We start from the raw sequence: 24,799 nt of genomic DNA, 5'->3' as shown, positions 1-24,799 counted from the left end.
GGTAGAATCAACTGTACTTGGTGATTAATGGAATATGGAGAGGGAGGAATAAAGAACTCCTAAGTTTCTGGATTACTAATTAGATGGATGGTGAAGCCATTGATTGAAATAGAGATCAATGGGAAATGGTGAGTAAAAATAACAAAGTCATTGGAGAACAATTTGGCAGTTTCTTAAAAAGTTAAACATGGCTGGGTGTGGTGGCTCACACCTGTAATCCCAGCACTTTGGGAGGCTGAGGCAGGCAGATCATGAGGTCAAGAGATCGAACCATCCTGGCCAACACAGTGAAACCCTGTCTCTACTAAAAATACAAAAATTAGCTGGGTGTGGTGGTGCACCCTGTAGTCCCAGCTACTCAGGAGGCTGAGGCAGGAGGATCGCTTGAACCTGGAGGCAGAGGTTGCAGTGAGCCGAGATCACGCCACTGCACTCCAGCCTGGCCACAGAGTGAGACTCCATCTCAAAAAAAAAAAGGTTAAACATAAATTTACCATATGATCCAGCAATGCCGCTCTTGGGCATATACCCAAGAGAAATAAAAACATACATTCACACAAAAATTTTCACACCAATGTTCATTGCAGCACTGTCCATAATAGCAAAAAAAGGGGAAAATTCCAAATGTCTGTGAACTGGTGAATGGATCAACAAAATGTGGTATATCCATACAATGGAATATGATTTGTCAATAAATGACACGTTACAATATGGAAGAATCTCAAAAACATGTTAAGTGAAAGAAGTCAGACAAAAGATCACATGTTGTATAGTTCTACTAATACAAAATGTCCAAGGCAGGCAAGTCCATACATGGAAATTAAATTACTGGTTGCCTGGGGCTGGGCACCCCAGGCAGGGAGTGACTGTAAATGGGCACAAGAAATCTTTTTGAGAGATGGAAATGTTCTAAATTAGATTGCAGTGATGATTTCTCAACTCTGCAAATTTATTCAAAATCATTGAATTGTACACTTAAAATGAGACAATTTTCCAGTATATAAATTGCACTGCAATAAAGCCATTAAAAAATAATCATGTCAATTTCAGCATGATGAATTTGAGATGTTTAGGAGGCCCTCAGAAGGAGAGGGTTTGGGTAAGCAGGTGGTTATACTACCTGAAGCTTAGGAGAAATTGCTGCACAGGAAATAGAGACTTATAAGACTCATCCATCAACACAAAGGTTGTAATTATAACCATGGGAGAGAAGGGAATTACGCAGGGAATATAGAAAAAAAAATGAGAACAGAATCAAGGCCAACTCCAACATTCAAGGAATCCAGAAGAAAAGATAAGCCTATAAAGAAAACTGAGAAGCAGTGAGAGAAATAGAAAGAAAAGCCCAGTGACTATGAATTGACAGAAGCCAAGGGAGAAGGATGTTTGGGGAGGTTAAAGTGGCAAATGATACTTAATGAGAAGGATCAAAGAGAAAAAAAGCATGGTAGAAAAATCCAGCTGGTTATAGGGGAGCCCAATAACATTGCTGGGCATAGCTCCAGGGGCTGCAAGCCCTCGGGGTGAAGACCATACCCAGCGCAGCCTGGCAGGGAGACTGAAGTGCTGATGGAGGGTGTGGGGCTGGATTGACGAGCTGAAAGAGTGTGGAAGATTCAGAATTTTTTGCATAAGGCAATGAGGGGATACAAAGAGCCAGTGGATAGAGTTCTGGGATGGGGATGAAGAGGCCACAGAAGGCAAAGGCTTCGTGACTTGAGAACAAATGGCCAGAACTACAGACTCCAACAGTAGGCACTCATGGCCCTCAAAGATGTGCCTCTGCTTGCTTCTCCAGGCTTCCTACTGTGTAACCCTACCCTGTAAAATTCAGTTATCCAGCCATATGGAACTGTTCATAGTTTCCCAAACATGACTTTCTCTTTCACACCGCTTTCTATTTTCCCACACAGCTTCCTATGCAAAGAATGTTCTACAAACTAGCCCTCCCCTCTCCCCATACTCCTGAACCCAAGTCAGTGCTCACTGTTATCATTCTTCATTTCCTGGAACATTCCTGCTCATATTTCAACATGGATCAAAATGAACAACTTCCTGGAAGCAGCTCCTGCTGGCCCATCTGACATGTAGAATGGGCTACTCCCTTCATTATGCCCCTACTGTAGACTTCCATTAGTGCACTGGTAATGTCTTACACATTTCATTTATTTCCATATCTTCTTCTTCTAGGGCATGGAGAGCATTTCACTGGTGTTTATATTCATAGTACCTGACCAACAGTAAATACCTAACTAAATAAATGTTAGTAGGTAATTCCTCCACCAAGCTACCATGTGGTATATACCTCTTTCGCTACTTAGGGCCTTTTTGGGCTGTTTGTGGCCAGGATGCTGGGCTCCACTTTGTTAAACGTAGACCAGATGGCTATCAGTAGCCATGGTCCAGAATGTTTTGTCCACACCTGAGACCATTTCTCAGGTTCTCAAAGCCCGCTGCCACTTCTAAGCTTTTCAAATTAAACACAGGACACTCAGTTAAATCCAAATTTCAGATAAACAATGAATGATTAATGGTGTTTTTTCCTTTTTTTTTTTTTTTTTTTTTGAGATGGGGGTCCTGCTATGTTTCCCAGGCTGGTCTCAAACTCCTAGCCACAAGTGATCCTCTCTTTGGCCTCCCCAGTGACTGGGATTACATCCAAGAGCCACCAAACCTGGCTTGAATCATGTTTTAGTGTAAGTATGTAACTTTCAAGACATCTTCCCTTCAATAGTTTAGGAATATTTCTTTCAACAGTTTATCCCATCTTGATAGGTAGACAGTTTAGATAGAGGATAGGTAGATAAGATAGATAGATAGATAGATAGATAGATAGATAGATAGATAGATAGATAGATAGACAGACAGACAGACAGACAGACAGACAGACAGACAGGAAGGACAGAGAGACAGGCATCCTTAAAATAACTATTTGTCATTTATCTGAAATTCAGATTTAACTGGGCATTCTGTATTTCTATTTGCTAAATCTGGCAACCCTATGTCCCACCAGGGGCAAGTGACTTCCTTCTAATGCTGACATCCCTGGAACCTTGAGATGCCCACCTGGCTGGGGCTGTGGTGCCACCCTAGTGTGCTTCCTGAAAGTTGGGCTGACCAACCAAGAAAAAACACAAGATGGGCCAAAGCCCTGTGGTGGCCATGCTGAGGTCAGTCCTCTCAACTGTGTGGGGCTCTCCCACTGCTCCCCATGCTGCCAATGTTTCAACAGACCTTCCATTGAATAACTTTGTTTAGTTATTACATGGCCCCCTCTCTCTTCTATGCTCAGATGTGAATCCACAGGAGCTAGGCAAGAGGGAAAACCTGAAAAACTACAACTACAACATGCTTAGAACTGTCTGCTTAGATCATGCCCTTAAAACATAAAAACAACTTTTTTTAATTATAAAAAGAACTGTTTGCATCTCCATCTCCACTGGGGGCAGGGATCAGACCATGCTCATGACCTTGTGAGGGTCTCTTCTTTCCTAGAAGGCCCTTGGCTCTCCCAGGCAAATAGATTCCAGGTATTCTACCCCCTCAGTCCCCTACCACAAGCTACATGTGCCAGGCAGGAACGGGAAAGCACACAGAGGACAATTTATCTCATGCCTACTTCATTCTCCCAGATCCACGATTCCATCAGGTAAAAAATAGAATAAATCTGTCCATTGAGATTGCCATGAAGGATTGACAAATGAGAACTTCTCCCCTCGTTAGACACACACATGAGGGAGGAGAACAGAGGAAGGGAAGGAGGGAGTCTGTTATTGGACAAAATTGCATGAAATGATAGTTCTTTCTATAGCGAGGAAAAGATCTTGGCAGCTGTGAGTTCCTAAAATCAGACCTGAGGAATGGGGGTGGGGGTGGCAAGAAAGGGAGAATCTTATGCATTACTGTATTAGTTCGTTTTCACACTACTGATAAATACATACCTGAAACTGGGAACAAAAAGAGGTTTAGCTGGATTACAGTTCTACGTGGCTGGGGAGGCCTCAGAATCATGGTGGTAAGCGAAAGGCACTTCTTACATGGCAGCAGTAAGAGAAAAATGAGAAAGAAGCAAAAGCAGAAACCCCTGATAAACCCATCAGATCACGAGAGCAGCAGGGGAAAGACCAGCCCCCATGATTCAATTACCTCCCCTGGGTACCTCCCCCAACACATGGGAATTCTGGGAGATACAATTCAAGTTGAGATTTGGGTGAGGACACAGTCAAACCGTATCATTCTGCCCCTGGCCCCTCCAAATCTCATGTCCTCACGTTTCAAAACCAATCATGCCTTCGCAACAGTCCCCCAAAGTTTTAACTCATTTCAGCATTAACCCAAAAGTCCACAGTCTAAGAGTCTCATCTGAGACAAGGCAAGTCCCCTCCACCTATCAACCTGTAAAATCAAAAGCAAGCTAGTTACTTCCTAGATACAATAGGAGTACAGGTATTGGGTAAATACAGCCATTTCAAATGGGAGAAATTCGCCAAAACAAAGGGGTTACAGGGCCCATGCAAGTCTAAAATCCAAAGGGGCAGTCAAATTTTAAAGCTCCAAAATATCTCCTTTGACTCCAGGTTACACTGATGCAAAAGGTGGGTTCCCGTGGTCTTCGGCAGATCTGCCCCTGGGGCTTTGCAGGGTGCAGGCTCTCTCCTGGCTGCTTTCATGGGCTGGTATGGAGTGTCTGCGGCTTTCCAGGCAGATGGCACAAACTGCCAGTGGATCTACCATTCTGGGGTCTGGAGTACATTGGCCTTCCTCTCACAGCTCCACTAGGCAGTGCCCCAGTGGGGACTCTGTGTTGGGTCTCCAACCCGACATTTCCCTCCCACACTGCCCTAGCAGAGGTTCTCCATGAGGGCCCTGCCCTGCAAGCAAACTTTCGCTTGGGCATCCAGGCATTTCCATACATCTTCTGAAATCTAGGCAGAGGTTCCCAAACCTCAATTCTTGATTTCTGTGCACGATATGGAAGGCTCAACACCATGTGGAAGCTTCCAAGGCTCAGGGCTTCCACCCTCTGAAGCGAAAGCCTGAGCTCTAGGCTAGCTCCTTTCATCCACTTTCAGCTCCTTTCAGGCTCCTTTCAGCTGGGACACAGGGCACCAAGTCCCTAGCCTGCACATAGCACAGGGAACCTGGGCCTGGCCCACGAAACCACTTTTTCCTCCTGGGCTCCGGGCCTGTGATGGGAGGGGCTGCCATGAAGATCTCTGACATGGCCTGGAGACATTTTCCCCATGGTCTTGGGGATTAACATTTGGCTCCTTGCTACCTATGCAAATTTCTGCAGCTGGCTTGAATTTCTCCTCAAAAAATGTGTTTTTCTTTTTTAAATCATCAGGCTGCAAATTTTCTGAACTTTTATGCTAGTTTTCCCTTTTAACATGGAATGCTTTTAACAGCACCCAAGTCACCTCTTAAATGCTTTGCTGCTTAGAAATTTCTTCTGCCAGATATCCTAAAAAATCTCTCTCAAGTTCAAAGTTCCACAAATCTCTAGGGCAGGGGCAAATGCCAACAGTCTCTTTGCTAACACATAACAACAGTCACCTTTGCTCCAGTTCCCAAAAAGTTCCTCATCTCCCTCTGAGATTACCTCAGTCTGGACCTTATTGTCATATCACTATCAGCACTTTTGTCAAAGCTATTCAACAAGCCTCTAGGAGGTTCCAAACTTTCCCACATTTTCCTGTCTTCTTCTGAGCCCTCCAAACTGTTCCAACCTCTGCCTGTTACCCAGTTCCAAAGTCACTTCTACATTTTCAGATATCTTTTCAGCAACAGCCCACTCTACTGGTACCAATTTACTATATTAGTTCTTTTTAACACTGCTGATAAAGACATACTCGAAACCGGGAACAAAGAGAGGTTTAACTGGACTTACAGTTCCACATGGCTGGGGAGGCCTCAGAATCATGGCGGGAGGTGAAAAGCACTTCTTACGTGGCAGTAGCAAGAGAAAAATGAGGAAGAAGCAAAAGTGGAAACCCCTGATAAACCCATCAGATCTCGTGAGACTTAATCACTATCAAGAGAACAGCACAGGAAAGACCAGCCCCCATGATTCAATTACCTCCCCCTGGGTCCCTCTCGCAACATGTGGAAATTGTGGGAGATATAATTAAAGTTGAGATTTGGGTTGGGACACAGCGAAACCCTATCAATTCTCATATAATGCTAAGATCCTCTCCTGTTTCAACGTTGCAATGTTATTCTCCCAGGAAAGGCAGAATCTCTGAACACAGTGTTCACCTACTTTTTACTCTGAGGTTTGCCCAACAAGATTGATTTTCAAATGGGACCACTTGATTAACAAAGCTACTAACAGTCATGAAAAGCACTATAGCTGCCACCTTCTAAATGACAGGTGTTTCTTTCATAATCTACGTTTTATGCCAAATGCAAGGGACTTCCCTCTGGCTGCCCCTCCTCACATTTTTGCCATCTCCTATCAGTCTCCCCAGATCTGGGCCATCCTTCATAGTCCCATTCTTGTTCATTCATCCCCTATGTTCTTCTCACTCTGTTGCTTGTGCTTGATTCCATTTATTCCGGTGAGAATGATCAAATCAGAGAGAATTCCTGGCTGGGCTCTAATACTCACCTCCAGCAGTGAAGAGCCCATTCTGTGCAGGTGGGCTCCAGGTATCCGCTGAAAGCCTGCTCTGGAACGTGAATGGTCAGTGCATTACAAAGGAGGGCGCGAGGAGTGGAGTGAACAGTTCGCTGTTCTGCTATGGAACTTTAATTCAATCAGGGAATACCTGACTTGAAACAAATGCTAGCTGAAACAGTTGTATTTCATTTTGTCCTTATTATTTTTTTAAACTTTGTTGAGAACCCCAGAAAGAAGATTTAGGGGATGGGTTTGATCTGTTATGACCAGAATGCTGAATCCCAGTGATTTCCCCAGATTAAATCAGGCTCCAGGAAGACAGCAATTTTCTTATTGCTGCAGTATCTCAAAAACACTAAAACAGCAAGTTTATTGAATGCCTATTTTGGAGCAAGGCTAGTGGGAAATGGAAAGAGACAAAGATGAAAAAGACATAATCCATGTCCTCCAGGAGTTTACAAGCTAATGAGAAAACCAGCCATGTAAATATGAACACAAAGTGGATTAGATGTTTATTATATAATATGGTCAAAGTGTGGTCCCCATGGGTCTCTGAGACCCTCTTGAAGGGTTGAAAGGTCAAAACTATTTTCATAATTATACAAAGACATTACCTGACTTTTCCAGGGGCTACAGGATGTATGCTAATGCCACTGCCCTGACTGCTAATGGAATGTATGCTTATGTATTCTTGAGTTTTAGAAAAAAATCCTCAGTCTTAATTTCTAATGTATAAATTGCAATAGCAATATCAATAGGTAAAACCTACACAGGCAAAAGTTCTTTGAGGTCCTTGGAAATTATTAAGAGTATACAAGGGTCCTGAGACCAAAAATTTGAGAACTGCTAAGATTTAATGCATCAACTACCATTACACAGTGTCCTTGTTTCTCATCAATGCATTTTATATAGCAATTATTTTATCTAATCCCATAAAAATCACTTTATTGGATGCTTTTGCCATATCCTTATTTTCTAGCATCGTAGCTATTAGGTCATCTAATTATTAATCTGTTTGTGTCTTTGGGTTTAAATGTGTCTTTTGAGGCCACACAATGTTGGACTTCATTTTTTAATGGAGCCAACAATCAGCAATTGTTAATGCATTTGCTTTGTGTTCTATTACTCTGCAGTTTATCTTACTCATTGTTATTTTTGCTTTCTTTAAATTTATGTTTTCTTAATGGACTTTAAAATTCTTTATTTCTTTTTTATGTCAGACAATAAACATCCTTAGTCTGCCCATCTTTCTATCATTTCAGCATCATCATATTTCCAAATAACTTTTCATTGTTTCCTATAATTTTACTATTAATAGTATAGGATTAAGAAAATGAACCTTATCTGGGTTCCGGCTGGCACTTCCTTCCCTCTAGAGATGAAAATGGAGTCTAGTCTGTAATATATCTTGGTATCATAAATATATTTATAAAATTATACAAATGTAGCTTGCAGTTCTAAAGGCATGTAATCTAATTTTTACTTGAATTTTATCTTTTTTCTCTTTTTGTCCTTCATAGACCTCGAGCTCTGTCTAGCCCTCAACTGTTCTCAAATCTCCATTGTTTTCTACAAGTGACCCTCACAGCTGTGGGCCTTTGTTGACAAATTGTTTCATCTCCTCTGGGTCTTAAATTATTTTCTCTTACTCTAAAGTGAAAATTCGATGAATGTTTCCAGATACTGCACTTGGAATCATAACTTAATTTCCCTTAACCTTGTGTAAATTCTGTCCCCCCACTACTCCCAACTCCTATCCCTCCTCCAAAGCACTGATACTTATTATCACATTTAAATTTTTTCCCTGCTCTACTGATAACTTACAGAACGCAGGATTGCATTGTGATGGGATAATTTCCATGAGTTGATTGGTTGGTTTTGAGTTGAAAAACTTAACAATGATATATCTTAAATTCTTTCTCTGAGGATTATTCCTTAATGAATTTGTGCTATGGAGTTACTGAGGTGGTTATTTTTATATTTCCCTGATAATAAATTCTAAATTGCTAAGGGTTTCTCACCACCCTCGTCCTTTTACTGTTACTAGATCTATTTTTAGCTGGTGTTGGCGTCCCCAGCTAGTTTCACTTGCCTAATGCTAGTTCTTTTTTCTTCTACATCGGGTCACCTCTTCCTAGCATCTTCTCCATGTTTCTTGTTGCTCTACAGCATTTACAAGACCCAGTTTAATAGTTTAGTGCCGTTTTTGTCACTCATTATTTCTTCTTTGTTCTCTGTTAAAGTAATAAGTGTACGATCCGTTGCACTTGCTTTAGAGTCTTGAACCAGTCTTGGATTTCCCGCCATCTGGGTTCTGGCTGGCTTGCAATTTCTCCTTTGATGTTGTAATACTTTTTCATTGAACTTGAGTGCGGGGCTTATAGAGCTTGTTTGCTTTCATTATTTTTTCCCAAAATGTGCACATTTTTTTAAGCTTATTTTGCTGTTTTGTGCTGTTATTTTTAATTGCTTCCGACTGGGTGGGGGGGTAGGGGGACTGAGAGTGAGATTTGGATTGAGTTTGGCTCTCTTTGCTATTACTCACGTTTCCCCCCAGAAGCCCTACATGCACTCCTCTCTCTCTGTCTTTGACAAATCACATTTGAAAGATCATTGATCCCTGGCGTAAATGGTGTTACGAGTAAGATGGACTCGGGTAGGGATGCTCAGGAATCCAGTCCTGTACAGTCATGAGCTTGGCCATCTGGAAGTCTCCTCTTGCTCAATGAAATGGAGTAAACATTGTCCATTATGAAATCCACCACACAGGCTGCCAGGGACGAATGGGATCCCACCCAAAGCCAATCGCTGCTCTGACAGGGAAATTGGCTAGCACTGCCTGAGACTACTCCAGCCTCCCCCGTCCCTGATGTCACAATTCAGAGGCTGCTGCCTGCTTAGGAGGTTGTAGAAAGCTCTGTAGGTTCTCTCTGTGTGTCCTACAGGAGACTTCAGGCCAGCTCCCTGTCGGATGGCTTTTGTGAAAAAATATCTCCTCCCCATTCTGGGGCTCTTCATGGCCTACTACTACTATTCTGCAAACGAGGAATTCAGACCAGGTAAGTACCCATGCGTCTCATTTTGGAGGAATAGGTTTATAAAACACAGGGGTGCTTGAGTGTTCCTGAGGACCAAGATGTGTTCTTGATCCTCAAAGTTGGTGAAAATGAGGGAACCCTGAGGTAAGACGGTCTTTTTGTGTCCTCCAGCTACAGGCTGTGGGCAGGGGGGACTTTGTAGGAAGGGTAATCGTGTAGCCAAAATCTTGCCAAATAGGCCATGCTTTATTTGGCACCCTTAATGGAAAGCAGTTTCAAATCCTCTACAAAAATGAGAGTAATACCCAAATTCACAACTCAGCAGCTAATTGGGCTCTATGAAGAGACTGATAAGTGGGAGGCAAAAAAAAAAAAAAAAAAAAAAAAAAAAAAAAACTGGAGATGATGACTACATAGAAGTGAGGGAAAATCCCTGGAATTTCTATGAACACATGTGTTTTGATTCCTTGTTAAATGTACTTTCAATTGAGCAAAATTGAAAGAGTCCAGAAATGTCTGGAACTCCAACATATTAGCTGAACCATGACTTTTCTGGCTTCATCCTATGATCTCTTTCCATGGAGGTTTTTAGAAATGACAGTAGGGAGGCTGTCAGCCCAAACCTCCCACTTCAGAGCATGTTTATGAAAGACCTGGCCTGTTCCCACAGTGATTTATGCAGTTTGTGACAAACTGATCTGGGCTCATAACCTTTAAGTTACAAATTGAGATAAGCCTGCCTATATCCAGAGAGGGAGAAGGAATTTTGCTGCCAACTTGGGTATGGTCCTCACTTCCTTTTGGGGTTCCCCAGAGATGCTCCAAGGAAAGAAAGTGATTGTCACAGGGGCCAGCAAAGGGATCGGAAGAGAGATGGCTTATCATCTGGCGAAGATGGGAGCCCATGTGGTGGTGACAGCGAGGTCAAAAGAAACTCTACAGAAGGTGAGGGTTCTATGCCCGCAGATACATGTACCGTCACATGCTCAGATGTGTTCTTATATATGCTCACATATACACAGAAGCTAGCATGTCGCAGATCTATATACAGATGCACATGCACACACACAGACACTTAATTTTGCACTCTCATATACAACTCAAACACCAAAAAACCACAGGAATATAAAAGTATGCATTTAAGCATTCATTCGTGTGTGTGTATGTGTGTGTGTGTGTGTGTGTGTGTGTAATATATTCTGCAACAGAGTCCTTGAGCTATATATGCTCACAGACATGCCTAGTCGCACACATTTACACATGGAATTACAGATACATAGGGATGTTTTCAAAAACTGAACTCCCAGTACCTGCTCATGAATACATATCCTCATACCCATGCAGACTCCCAGACACATGCCCTCTCATGGACTCACAAACCCAAGCATGTACATTCACAAACCTAGAGCTACCCACATAGTAACCAGCATCTACACTCATAATGCCTTCAGAAATGCCTCTTCACAGAAGCCATGAGCATAAATCATGAACTTAAACCCCAGCACTGGGGTTTGAACCCTACCATGTTCCAGAAAATATTTCAGACAGAGGATGATGATCATGAGGGTTATATTAGGCAACACACACACAAACATACTTACCATTTCTTACCTAAACAGGGCTGTGAGCAATCTCTCATTTAAGCCCCCCATTACTTCAGCGACTACCCCCCAAAAATCTGCAGCTAAGACTGATGCCATTTCTGCTGTGTCATTGCAGGTGGTATCCCACTGCCTGGAGCTTGGAGCAGCCTCAGCACACTACATTGCTGGCACCATGGAAGACATGACCTTCGCAGAGCAATTTGTTGCCCAAGCAGGAAAGCTCATGGGTGAGGCTGTTTCTCTTCCCTCCTCCTCTGAACTTTGCCCTTGGGGTCACCAAAGAGCTTTTGGGAGGAGAATGGGAAAGGCATCAACCCCAGATGATTTCTTAATATAGCCATCTCTTGCAGGAGGACTAGACATGCTCATTCTCAACCACATCACCAACACTTCTTTGAATCTTTTTCATGATGATATTCACCATGTGCGCAAAAGCATGGAAGTCAACTTCCTCAGTTATGTGGTCCTGACTGTAGCTGCCTTGCCCATGCTGAAGCAGAGCAATGGAAGCATTGTTGTCGTCTCCTCTCTGGCTGGTGAGTGGGACAGGGACATTATGTGGAAGGTAGAAGAAAAAAAATGCCAGGGATGATGCTAGGCTCTGAAGTAGACATAAATTTTTATCAGTTTCCATGCAGAGAAGTAATGAGGGATTGGTCAAGGTAGGTGGGCTACAAAATTCTTTTAAGTAACAGAGAAAAAGCAGTAGCTCTGAGTGCTCATTGGAAGACTGAATTGTTTTCTACAAAGTAAGGTCAAAGGGACTTGAGGGGCTGCTGGAGGTACAGCCTGTCCTGGTCCTAAGGGAGAGACCTAGTTACAATATTAACTTGAAGTTGAAGTGTTCATAGTAATATTAAACAAAAGCTGATTAACAGCTTACTCATATGCATGAACGGGCAGATGTACTGATAAGAGACTTGTAGGGGGGTGATTTGTGGACTCAATGAGAGGCATGCATCCCGAGTAAAGGAGACACTGTTACAAACTAGTGACACCATAAAAAATGAAGGATTGGTCAAGGTAGATAGGCTACAAAATTCTTTTAAGTAACAGAGAAAAAGCAGTAGTTCAGAGTGCCCAGAAGCCTGAATTGTTTTCTACAAAGGAAGGTTGAAGGGACTTGAGAGGCTGCTGGAGGTACAGCCTGTCTTGGTCCTAAGTGAGAGACCTAGTCACAATGGATAAAAAGGACTTTGCTTCCTCCATGACCAAAAGCCATAGGTTGGTGAAGTTATGTAAATGTGAAGGTACAACTGAGAAGTGAACTATTTTAACAACACACAGTTGTCTGATAAGTGGGCTAAGCTAAAGCTAAATAAAATGAACAACAAGAAAAAAAAGATGAACAGACCTGCCTATACTGGATGTATTCTCTAAAATCTGAACGTGTTAACATGAAAAGATCAATTTAAACAACCAGCTGGGTAGAGAGGAAATGTGTCCAGAGAAATGGTCATGAAAAGATCTCTGTGGGATCAAGAGAGGTCCCTGGTGTTCTGGATGGTGGTAGCATCAGAAGCCATCACCAGTAAAAAAACAGTGAGTTCCCAGCTTGGGACATTTCTAGGCCCATTCTTATCATAGATCCAGGAGACAAGTTCCACACATCTTTGATTAGTCAGTTAGATTAGTCAGTTGATTAGTCAGTTAGAAGGATGTGGCTGGAAAGTGCAAACACCAGGATCAAAATCCGCCATCTAAATGTAGTTCCTGGCAAAATAAAAACAAATAACCTAGAGGACTCTGTAAACTGTTAAGCACTTCACAAACATTCTTATTGAAACTAATAGCACCATCTGTATTGTAAAGAGTTCTCCTTTCTGGCCCAGGGAAGGCCTGCATAGTGATTGGATAAAGGGGCAGTGTGTCTGTGCTACCCGCCAAACAGAGTGATTGATATGCATCCCGGTGCTTCCCAGACAACACACACTCCCCACCCCTCCCCAGACACAGACTCTCTCTGGGCTGGAAGAAAGGGAGAGCTTCCAGATGCATACTGAGTGGGAGGGTGCTGGGCACATCCCCAATCCATCCCAGGGCATTGGCCAAAATCCTCACATCAGTCATGATGTAGGTGGCTTTAATGATTTCAGTTGATTAAATAATACATTCACTCTAGGCAAAGGATGTATTTCATCTTTGACGAATGTAACTTTCTAGAATGTACCCACGATCTAAATGTGCTCAGAAGGACTAAGAATTACTGTTGAGCCCAAAGACATGATGAAATTCTGATAATCTCTGTTTCCCCATATCTTCTACACTTAGTGAATGACACTTGGTAATTTCCATGAACTCTGGGAGGTGGGAAATCTAGCTGGATGATTATCTTTGGTGTTTATTGCTTGTGTAGCCAAAAGATTCCAGCTTTTTTGCCTTGAAACCTGTCTATGAACTTGCAAAGTACAGATACATTGCTGTCTTGCCACAACTGAAGAACATTCTCTGCTTTATGATGTATTCTTTTAATCAGTCAGTAAACATGTTCATTAATCCTTCCTCTTTAAAATCTAAACTCTATAAATATGGGATGCTAAACATCAAGTTGATCTTAAGGTCAGCCAAACAGTACTGGGATGGAGTTTTAATCATTTCTTCTAGGGAATACATTAAATTGTTTATTGAGTTTCAGTGATAAAGAATTATTTTTATCCACAATGCATTTCTGGGTATTGCATTACATGGGAATACTATACTTCTAATATGTTCCTTAAAGGGTTGGTTACCTCTGTAGCATTAACAAAGACAATACTGCTGCTTCTGGGAACCTCCTTGTAGTCCACATCTATCCACTATTCACCACCTTTTCTTGGCACCTATTGAGCAAGTTTCTTGTATGTGTAACATCCCGTTACATTGATTAGCCTCCTCTCCTTCCACCACTTGCTAGTTAGGATGTAAGTTCAGCTACTGTAACGAAGACCCGAATTTACAGTGGCTTAAGCAAATCTAAATTTATTTATCTCACACAAAACACGCTGGATAGGCAGTCCAGGGCTATCTGATATGGTAGTTCTGTCCTATGAGGCTGTCCAGGAGGCCTTCTATCTCAGAACCACCATTCCTAGAGTGCTTGTTTACACCTGCATGTCCAAGATGGCTCATTGGCATGTCTGAATTCTAACTCAAGAAAATGAAAAAAGAAGGATACCACCTGGAATGTGTACACTTTTCTTCTGCCACAGCTGGCTGCAATTGTTATCTTTATTCAAAGGGAACATGTGTCCAACTAAAAATCAGGAGTTCTATTTCTGTAAAAGACATTGACATTGATAAACAACTAGCAATCTCTCCCACATCACCCATGCTAAAAAACACCTAAGACTAGAAAAAAGTATACCCTCCAGGCCATCCCACATGTGAACCACACACACACACACACACACACACACACACACACACACGACTCATTCCCTCTCACATTCAAGGTCCATCACAAAAAACAAAGTCCTTCCATCAGGCAGTGCGTGCAGGGGACAGTGGGGTAGGAGAAAGAATGGAAAGAGAATACCTAAATAGCATTTGTGAAACAAACCAAAGTAGAAATATTAATACTTGAATTTGACTAAAAAAAATCACTGGAGTGGGCAGAGAACATTTGAAAACATCTGGAAAAAAGTTTATCTGTCATGAGTCAAAATAGGTCATCTTAGGTTCAATATTAGAAAAGTAAAGTTGGTTTCATTTTCGGGCTCCTGGGCTTGGTGAATCCCATCACTGTGGTGTGTGTCATCAGTTGCACACATGGCAGCTAGAACTGAGCATATAAGGCCATTTCTCCACCTGCTTTATGCCCCTGAGAGGAACCATGGACAAACCCTGTCTTCCTCTGCTCCTTTCTCCTCTCAAAATCTACTTAGCCCCCTACCTCCTATGAAGTCTTTTTCAGAACTCACCAGAGCCATTTCAATGTTTCTTCTTTGTCTTTATCTACTACATTTTGGTAAGTTAACTTTAGAAATCCGAATTCCTCATCATTTCTCTTTTTTGGGTTTATTGGTAATCCAAATACTACTAATACTACTCATAACTACTAATAACACAAATGTTAAGCTTACTCGGCAAGCATACGTGTAGGGATAGTAATCTTTCTGGATCAAGGAAAATGCAAGGTATATTTTGAAGGGAAATTGGACATCATAAAAGACTCAGTTGCTTTAAATATTCAAAATGAAAATAGATCAGAAGGAATAAAAGAACCTTGTCAATAACCTTTGAATCAGACTTCTCTTGAGAAGCTCCATAAGTGTCTCCAGTTAACTATTCACTTTTCTCCAAGTAAATCTTTTTAAAAAATCAACTTTCCCTACATGTAGATAGTCTTATTCAAATGTATTCCTTTTTTTCTGTTTTACTCATTCGCAGCATTGTTTCATACTGTTTTTTAATGTACGCATGCAGTCTTTCAGGCACTTCGAGTTGACTAGCCTGGGGCAAACACTCATAAGACAGTGCTTTGTGGGAAAACTCAAACCAACAGATGAAGTCACTTGCTGGATCTTAACCTATTTGTCAGTGGAGGTCTGCCTGTGTGGTCTAAACCTATTTCAAAAATTCAACATTATGAAGGGGGGAAAAAAACAGGTTTTTCAACTACACATATCAACTAACAGGACTTGGAAGACCTATAATGATGTTTTGCATAGACAAGGATATACACATGTTAATGTCATCCCCGCCTTCAGTTCTGGCATACCCACTTCTTCCTGAAAGGTGGGCCAATGTCTCAATGTATGGCTATGCCTCAGGGTATTGGAGGCGGGGGGAATCCAAACTCCAGATTATGAATGGGCCTCAGAACTAGAGTGGAAAGGGGCAATTTATCCCTCACCACAATTGTTCTCATTTTTCTAAGAAAAGATGCCTCTTTACCCTTAAATCCAATTACCTCAGAAATAATCTTCAGGAACCAGGATTTCTGAGGTGAGTGGAAGTGTTTATCCATGTGAACATAAGCATTTACATGAGGGATGGGGAGTGGCGACGGCTGCACAGGGTTGAACTGTGTGCTGGAGGGATGGGTAGAAGTATGCAGAGGTGAGGTATGTGTGTGTGTAGACGTGTCATCCATAGGGCCTATAAGAATGCCAAGAAGGAGATCAGAGTAAAATCAGCAACCTGGGCATAAAAATTCCAGAAAATTTATTCTATGAAATATAATCATTGTTGTCTAAATTTAAAAGATCATGTTTGGGCAACACTGTGAGGATTGAGACAGAATCTGCTAGATTTATCTAGGAATTCAGTTCTGCATCGGCCCCAAAAAGAAAGGAGTGGGGGAGATTTGAAAGGGAAGAAGACTCTTTGATGAAGACAGTGACAATTTAGTGCAGGTTGAGAATAATATAATGCTACCTGTAATCATTGTTGCTTCATGTTCTCTTCTGGAAAGGCTAGGCTGAACTTAGGTAGTCGAGGTTATTTATCCCTGCTAGACCACAGGTTTCATTCAAGTGCACTTGTGGATGGAAACAGCAAGGTTCTACCATCATTTGTATCTTTATGTTTCCTTACCAAGGAGTTTGAGAAGGCTTACAACAAATACATTCTATTTGGAAAAACACAAACAGAAAACTAGGTCTTAAGGAAAGGAGAATATAAATGGGCCCAAATTAGACTCAGCATAGATCCTCTGCTTAAGCTTCAATATTGGCACTTGAATTTCTTAACAATAAGAAAAAGAAAAGAAAAAGGACAAGATCAATATACAGCCAGCACTCTGTATGCCTAGGTTCTACATCTGTGGATTCAACCAAATGTGGATCAAAAAAAAATAAAATGGGGGGAAATAAATTAACAGACTTCTAATAAGCAAAACTTGAATTTGCCATGTGCTGGGTACTATGTTGAATTCACAGAAATGATATAAGGTGTAGGCACCAAATTAGGTATTATAAGTAATCTAAAGATGATTTAAAGTATACAGGAGGATGTGCATAGGTAATATGCAAATACTACATCATTTTATATATGAGGGACTTGAGTATCTATGGATTTTGGTATCCACAGAAGATTCTGGAACCAATCCCCCTTTGAATACTGAGAGATGACTGTACTCAGAGTACGAAAAATGCGTAATTCTTATATTCATTTAATTGTTTGTTTTTGTGTATTTTTTAAAGTCTAAGTCTTTATTTGTCATTTTGTCTAAGCTAATTTGGAAATATGTACCAGAAGCCTTAAGAATGTTTCCTTTGGCCGGGCACAGTGGTTCACGCCTGTAATCCCAGCACTTTGGGAGGCTGAGGCGGACGGATCACGAGGTCAGGCATTTGAGACCAGCCTGGCCAAGATGGCAAAACCCTGTCTCTACTAAAAATACAAAAATTAGCCGGGCGAGGTGGTGGGTGCCTGTAGTCCCAGCTACTTGGGAGGCTGAGGCAGGAGAATCGCTTGAACCTGGGAGGAGGAGGTTGCAGTGAGCCGAGATCGCACCACTGCACTCCAGACTGGGGCAACATAGTGAAACTCCATCTCAAAAAAAAAAAAAAAGAATGTTTCCTTTATTTCACCCAGTCTAAGTGCAAGAATATATCAAGGAAATAACTATTAAATTAGTCACAGATTTAGGTACAAAAACATTTGTTGTAGGATTTTTTAAATTGCAAAACATTGGAAGTAACCTAAATGTCTGGCAGTAGGAAAATAACTAGTTGTACTATATATATATATTTATATCTGTATCTGTATCCATAGCTATATCTATATCTCTGGAAGGACATTTTCCAAAATATTAGCATGATTATATCTAAACTACAGAACAATGAATGATTTTTATTTTTAGCTGCGTATTTTCCTTCATTTTCCAAATTTTCATTGTGTGTGTATGCATGCATGTGTAACTTTTATAATCATAGAAATATTTCAATAAGTTGTTGGGAGTGTTGTTTTTTCCATTGCTTTGTGCCTCTTTTCATAACCTTTTATGAGAAATTCATTTCAGAATTATTTGCTTCTTGCTGTGCTTCCTTCTTTTGAATATCATATACACCCTCAATATCTTCAATGGATTGGTTCCAGGACCTCCCACAGATACCAAAATCCATGGATGCTCAAGTCCCTTGTATGAGATGGCATAGTATCTGCATGTAACTTAGGCACATCCTCCTGGATACTTTAAATCCTCTCTAGATGACTTATAACACCTAATACAATGTAAATGCTATGTAAATAGCTGTTATCTTGTATTATTTAAGGAATAATGACAAGATTTTAAAATTGTGTACGTGTTCAATACAGACACAAAATTACTTCCTGAATATTTTCAACCCATGGTTGATTAAATCCACAGACGCAAAACCCATGGATACAGAGGGCTGCCTGTATTGATTTCCATAAGTAGAAGTTTGCTTAAGTACTTCAAGAGGAATGGTTGGGGAGAGAGAGCATAACTTCATGTCTGAGAAGTTTATTCTATAAACAAACTTGAACAAGTGCTTCCCAGATATAGTCATTCATTCATTCATTCAAAAAATATGCATGAGGGTCAACTCAGAGTCGGGCACTATGCCGGGTGCCAAGGCTATGGCAGGGAGCAAGAAGGCCAAGGCAAGATACCTGTTGTGCACCCACATTCTAGTGAAAGCCAAGTTGTTACTGTATTGTTTATAGTTGTAAAAACAAACAAACAAAAACTAGAAACAACCTAAGTAGCAACAAACATAAAACAAATACTCTAAGGGATAAAAATCATGTTACAGATCTATTGGAAGGGTTTTTATTTCTTGGTATACAAAATAGTAGTATGTTTTACAACTGCTTGCCTCTGAAAGCTGTTGAAATACAGCATTTCACCCACAGCGACTAGGCTGTGCTCTCCTTAAAGGCAGGCACATTGTTCATTCATCTCTGATTCCCTGGAGCTAACAAATTTTGCAAATAATCAACACATTCTTCTTGAATGAACAAATGATAAAATGGCTTGCTAGTACCTGGATTTCTGGCTTCACGTCTTTCCTTAAACTGTGTTGGAGACTCACAGTCATATTTTCCCTCCATATTTCCTTTCTGTTTCTAGGCCTTCATGTCAGGGCTTCTTAATAAGGATACTATTGGCCTTTGGTGAGGGACAATTCTTCATTGTGTGGGACTGTCTGATGCATTGTCGAGCATTTTTTAGCATCCTTGGCTCTGAATAATTCAATCTAAAAGCCACTCATAGAGGCCAAGCAAGATAGGCATCTTCACGGGGCAGGAAGGTGGCAGCACAGATTGAAAAACTTGAGCAGGATGGGACAGGTTTGTGTCATGGAGCAGGTTTGGGACATCAGAGACTGAGTGAGATGAGGATGGCATCCTCACGTGGGGCAGCAGTGGTGGCCTAGTGTGAAGTTTCGGAGCCCAAGTGGGCCAAGAAGGTTATTCATGTAGCACCTGGCACAGGGTATCAGAACTAAGGGGGGTGATGAGGGCATCTGCAAGGGGGCCTGCCATGGGCAGCCTGACATAGGGTGAAGAAGGCATTCACCAGGCATTCATGTAGCCTGGCACTGGGGTGTCAGAACGCAGGTAGGATGAAGAGGCCAAATGAAGAATGATCACATACGGGAGCATTAATCACATAAGTAATGCATATTGCAGATCTTGGAAGCCCCAGGTTCTCACTGTCAATGTTACAAATATGAAAAGGAAGAAAATGAGAATGAATCCTCCAGTGTTGGATTGCAATTGGAAGTGTGGGTATGAATTAATAGTTGTTTAATATACAAGGACAGATATATAAATATAGATGTGCATCTACATATACATGCATGTATTCACTCACTCTATCCACTAACAGGACCTGGGAGCACACTTGGTGCCCAGATCTTGTTTTCTAAGTATCATTCTCCACTAAAAAACAACAACAACAACAACAACAACAACAACAAACCACCAAGGCTTCTTAGAGCAATGATTGATTCCAGGGCAGTGGCAAGAAAGGTACAAGATAAGCCTGAAAATCTTGTTCTGCCAGTAAGTACAGAACTGCTCAAAGGATAATAGGCACACATTACTAGGACACAGAAGCTAAATTTAAAGGGATCCCACTAGCCAAACCTAGAACCACTGGGGCATCAAAACAAATAATAGTAACAGATTATCACCCATTGCAAAAATAGGAAATAAGTCCATGAAATCATAAATAAATGCATGAATAAATAAATCAAGAGAGGGGAAAGATTTTTCATGAAGTAGAAAGCCAAATGATACAAAATGATGAACTTAGAAAATCACCATTTGGTAACCATAATTGTAATAATTCAGCCAGGAAGCAACAAAGGATGCTGAAAGTAGTGGGTAAAAGTTTAACAAGGAAGAGGGTATTTACATAGTCTCAAAGTACTACCCTGTACAACAACAACCAAAAACACCACAAACGACCTGATTCATAAATGGGCAAAGGATATATGACAGACCCACAGCTAACATCATACTGAATGGGGAAAAACTGGGAACCTTTCCTCTAATAATTGGAACTAAACAAGGACGCCCACTTTCACCACTCTTATTCAACATAGTACAGGAAGTCCTAGCCAGGGCAATCAGGCAAGAGAAAGAAATAAAAGACATCCAAACTAGAAAACAGGAAGTCAAATTTTCACTCATTCACATGACATGATTTTATAATCAGAAAAGCCTAAACACTCCACAAAAAAACTCTTATAACTGATAAACAAGTTCAGTAAAGTTGCAGTATACAAACTCAATATACAAAAATCAACAGTGTCCCCATATGCTAACAGCGATCAATCCGAAAAAAAAAAAAAAAAAAAAAGCCATTTACAATAGCTACAGAAAAAAAAAAAAAACACCTAGGAATAAATTTAACCAAGGGGGTGAAAGACCTCTACAGGAAAAACTATAAAACACCCATTAAAGAAATGGAAGAGGACACAAACAAATGGAAATATATCCCATGCTCATGGATTAGAATAATTAACGTTGTTAATATGACCATAATACTAAGAGCAATCTATAGATTCAATGCAATTCCTATCAAAATACCAATGACATTTTTCACAGAAATAGAAAAAAAAATACCTAAAATGTGTAGGGACCCAAATAGCCAAAGCAATCCTAAGCAAAAAGAACAAAACTGCAAGTAATACACTACCTGACTTGAAAATATATTAAAGGCTATAGTAACTAAAACAGCATGGTATTGGTAGGAAAATAGACAAAACAATGGACAAGAATAGAGAACCCAGAAATAAACCCATGTATTTACAGCCAAGTGATTTTCAACAAAGGCACCAAGAACATGCATTGGGGAACAGACAGTCTCTTCAATAAATGGTGCTGGAAAAACTGAATATTCATATGCAGAAGAATGAAACTAGATCTCTATCTCTCACCATATACAAAAACTAATGCCCAACAGATTAAAGACTTAAATGTAAGACCTGAAACTATGAAACCAGAAGAAAATGTAGGGAGAACATTCCATGACATTGGTCTAGGCAAATACTTTATGACTAAGACCCCAAAAGCACAGGCAAAAACAAAAATAGACAAAGAGGACTATATTAAACTAAAAATCTTCAGCATAGCAAAGGAAACAACAGAGTGAAAAGACAACCTGTTTAATGGGAGAATATATTTGCAAAATATTCATCCGACAAGGAGTAATATCCAGAATATACAAGGTACTCAAATAACTCAATAGGAAAAAAAACTATCTGATTTTAAAATGGGCAGAAGACCTGAACAGACATCTCTCAAAAAAAGACATAAAACATATAAATCGTTAACAAGTATATGAAAAATGCTCAACATCACTAATCATTAAGAAAATGCAAATTAAAACTACTATGAGATATCTTATCAAATTGCTATTATCAGAAAGACAAAACGTAGCAGATACTAGTGTGGATGCAGAGAAAAGGGAACTCTTTAATATACTGTTGGTGGGAATGTAAATTATTACAGTCACTATAGATAATAGTTTGGAGATTTCTCAAAAAAACTAAAAATAGAACTATCATATGACCCAGCAATCCTATTATTGGGTATTTATCAAAGACAAAGAAAATTGGCCAGGTGAAATGGATTATGCCTCTAATCCCAGCACTTTGGGAGGCCAAGGTGGACGGATCACTTGAGGTCAGGAGTTAAAGACCAACCTGGCCAACACGGTGAAACCCCGCCTCTACTAAAAATACAAAAATTAGCCAGGCGCGGTGGCCTATGCCTGTAATCCCAGCTACTTGGGATTATAGCTACTTGGGAGGCTGAGACAGGAGAATCACTTGAACCCAGAAGGCAGAGGTTGCAGTGAGCCAAGATTGTGCCACTGCACTCCAGCCTGGGAGACAGGGTTAGACTCCATCTCAAAAAAAAAAAAAAAGAAAGAAAGAAAAGAAAATCAATATATCAAAGAGATATATGAAACTCCAGTCATTTGCAGTAATGTGGATGGAACTGAAAGTCATTATGCTAAATGAAATAAGTCAGACACAGAAAAACAAACACTGCATGTACTCACTCATGTGAGGGAACTAAAAAGGTTTATCTCATGAAGGTAGAGAGTAGAATGATAGTTAACGGAGACTGGGAAGGATGTCAGTGTGTGGGCAGGAGGGTGAAGAGGGGTTGGTTACTGATTACTAATATGCAATTAGAAGGAATAATTTCTAATGTTCGATAGTAGAGTGACTATAGTTAGTAACTATGTATTGTACATTTCGAAGTAAGTGAGGACTTGAAATGTTCTCAACACAGAAATAATAAATGCTTGTGATATGGATATCCTAAATACCCTTACTTGATCATTACATATTCTATGGATGTAGCAGAATATCACAGGTACCCCATAACTATATACAAATATTACTTATCAACTTAAATTTTTTTTAAAATTTAATGGGCAAAGAACTTGAATAAACATTTTACCAAAGAAGACAAACAAGTGGCCAGTAAGCACATGAAGAGATGGTAAACATCATTAATCATTAGGGAAATGCAAATTGAAACTACAATGAGATCAGATACCACCTCACAGCAATAGGATGGCTACTATCCCCCACACCCCCCAAAAAACAGAAATAGCAAGTATTGGTGAGAATGTGGGGAAATTGGAATGCTGTGTACTGTTGATTGGAATGTAAAATGGTACAGTCACTATGAAAAATAGTATGGCAGTACCTCAGAAAATTTAAAATAGAATTATCATGTGATCCAGAAATTCTATTTCTGGGTATATACACAGAAGAATTGAAATTATCATGTGATCCAGAAATTCTATTTCTGGGTATATACACAGAAGAATTGAAAGCAGGAAGCCAGGTGCGGTTGCTCATGCCTGTAATCCCAAGGTGGGCGGATCACCTGAGGTCAGGAGTTTGAGACCAGCCTGGCCAATATGGTGAAACCCTGTCTCCAGTAAAAATACAAAAATTAGCTGGGCATGGTGGCAGATGCCTGTAATCCCAGCTTCTCAGGAGGCTGAGGCAGGAGAATCACTTGAACCCGGGAGGCGGAGGTTGCAGTGAGCCGAGATCACACCACTGCACTCCAGGCTGGGTGACACAGTGAGACTCCATCTCAAAAAAAAAAAAAAGGAAAGAAAAGAAAAGAAAGCAGGGTCTCAAAGAGATACTCGTATATCCATGTTCACAGGAACAGTATTTGTAATAGCAAAAACAGTGTATGTTTCACTATTAGCAACCCAAGTGTCTATCAGTAGATGAATGGATAAGCAAAATATAGTACGTATATACAATGGAATATTATTCAATCTTTAAAAGGAAAAAAATTCTGACACATGCTACAACATGGCTGGACCTTGAGAACATTATGCAAAGGGAAATAAGCCAGCCACAGAAAGAGAATGAACCCTCTGGTATTGGTTTGCAATTGGAGGAAACTGTATGATTCCACTTATATGAAGTTCTTAGAGTGGTGAAAGTTATACAAAGTTGAAAGTAGAAGGGTGGTTGCCAGGGGCTGGGAAAGGAGAGAATGTGGAGTTATTGTTTTATGGGTATAGTTAGTTTTGCTACATGAAAAGAGTTCTGGAGATGGATGGTGGTGATGGTTGCACAGTAATATGAATATACTGAATGCCCCTGAACTGTCCACTTAAAAATGGTTAAGATAGGCCCCGGCATGTGATGTTCCTCTCCCAGTGTCCTTGTATTCTCATTGTTCAGCTCCCACTTATGAGTGGGAACATGCAGTGTTTGGTTTTCTGTCCTTGTGATGGTTTGCTGGGAATGATGGTTTCCAGCTTCATCCATGTCCCTGCAAAGGACATGAACTTATCCTTCTTTATGGCTTCATAGTATTCCATGGTGTATATGTGCCACATTTTCTTAATCCACTCTATCATTGATGGACATTTGAATTGGTTCCAAGTCTTTGCTATTGTGAATAGTGCCACAATAAACATATGTGTGCATGTGTCTTTATAGCATGATTTATAATCCTTTGGGTATATACCCAGTAATGGGATTGCTGGGTCAAATGGTATTTCTAGTTCTAGATTGGCTGGGGGAAGGATAGCATTAGGAGAAATATCTAATGTAAATGATGAGTTAATGGGTGCAGCA

General features: G+C 40.6%; 2 protein-coding genes across 14 annotated transcripts in view; one reads left to right on the top strand and one right to left on the bottom strand.

Moving 5' to 3' along the window:
* LAMB3 (laminin subunit beta 3) overlaps positions 1 to 24,799 on the bottom strand; it is a 207,982-nt gene that overhangs the window by 119,333 nt on the left and 63,850 nt on the right. For 10 of the 13 annotated variants that reach the window (XR_010114547.1, XR_010114546.1, XR_010114548.1 and 7 more), the window contains exon 1: positions 5,891 to 5,988. The exons of 2 other annotated variants lie outside the window; for them this stretch is intronic. The gene's annotated coding sequence lies outside the window, so the exon portion shown is untranslated. Of the gene's footprint in view, positions 1 to 5,890; positions 5,989 to 24,799 lie in introns of those variants that run through there. One more of the 13 variants, XM_055235155.2, reaches the window with a different exon arrangement.
* HSD11B1 (hydroxysteroid 11-beta dehydrogenase 1) overlaps positions 1 to 24,799 on the top strand; it is a 48,971-nt gene that overhangs the window by 9,168 nt on the left and 15,004 nt on the right. Inside the window, exons 2-5 of the mRNA XM_055235166.2 lie at positions 9,568 to 9,681; positions 10,475 to 10,605; positions 11,380 to 11,491; positions 11,615 to 11,800. Coding sequence (XP_055091141.1) covers positions 9,594 to 9,681; positions 10,475 to 10,605; positions 11,380 to 11,491; positions 11,615 to 11,800 — 517 coding nt within the window. The 5' untranslated portion in view covers positions 9,568 to 9,593. The remainder of the gene's footprint in view (positions 1 to 9,567; positions 9,682 to 10,474; positions 10,606 to 11,379; positions 11,492 to 11,614; positions 11,801 to 24,799) is intronic.

The sequence above is a fragment of the Symphalangus syndactylus genome, chromosome 19 (assembly GCF_028878055.3).
Source record: "Symphalangus syndactylus isolate Jambi chromosome 19, NHGRI_mSymSyn1-v2.1_pri, whole genome shotgun sequence".
Taxonomy (NCBI): Eukaryota; Metazoa; Chordata; class Mammalia; order Primates; family Hylobatidae; genus Symphalangus; species Symphalangus syndactylus.
This window is presented reverse-complemented; position numbering and strand designations above follow the sequence as displayed.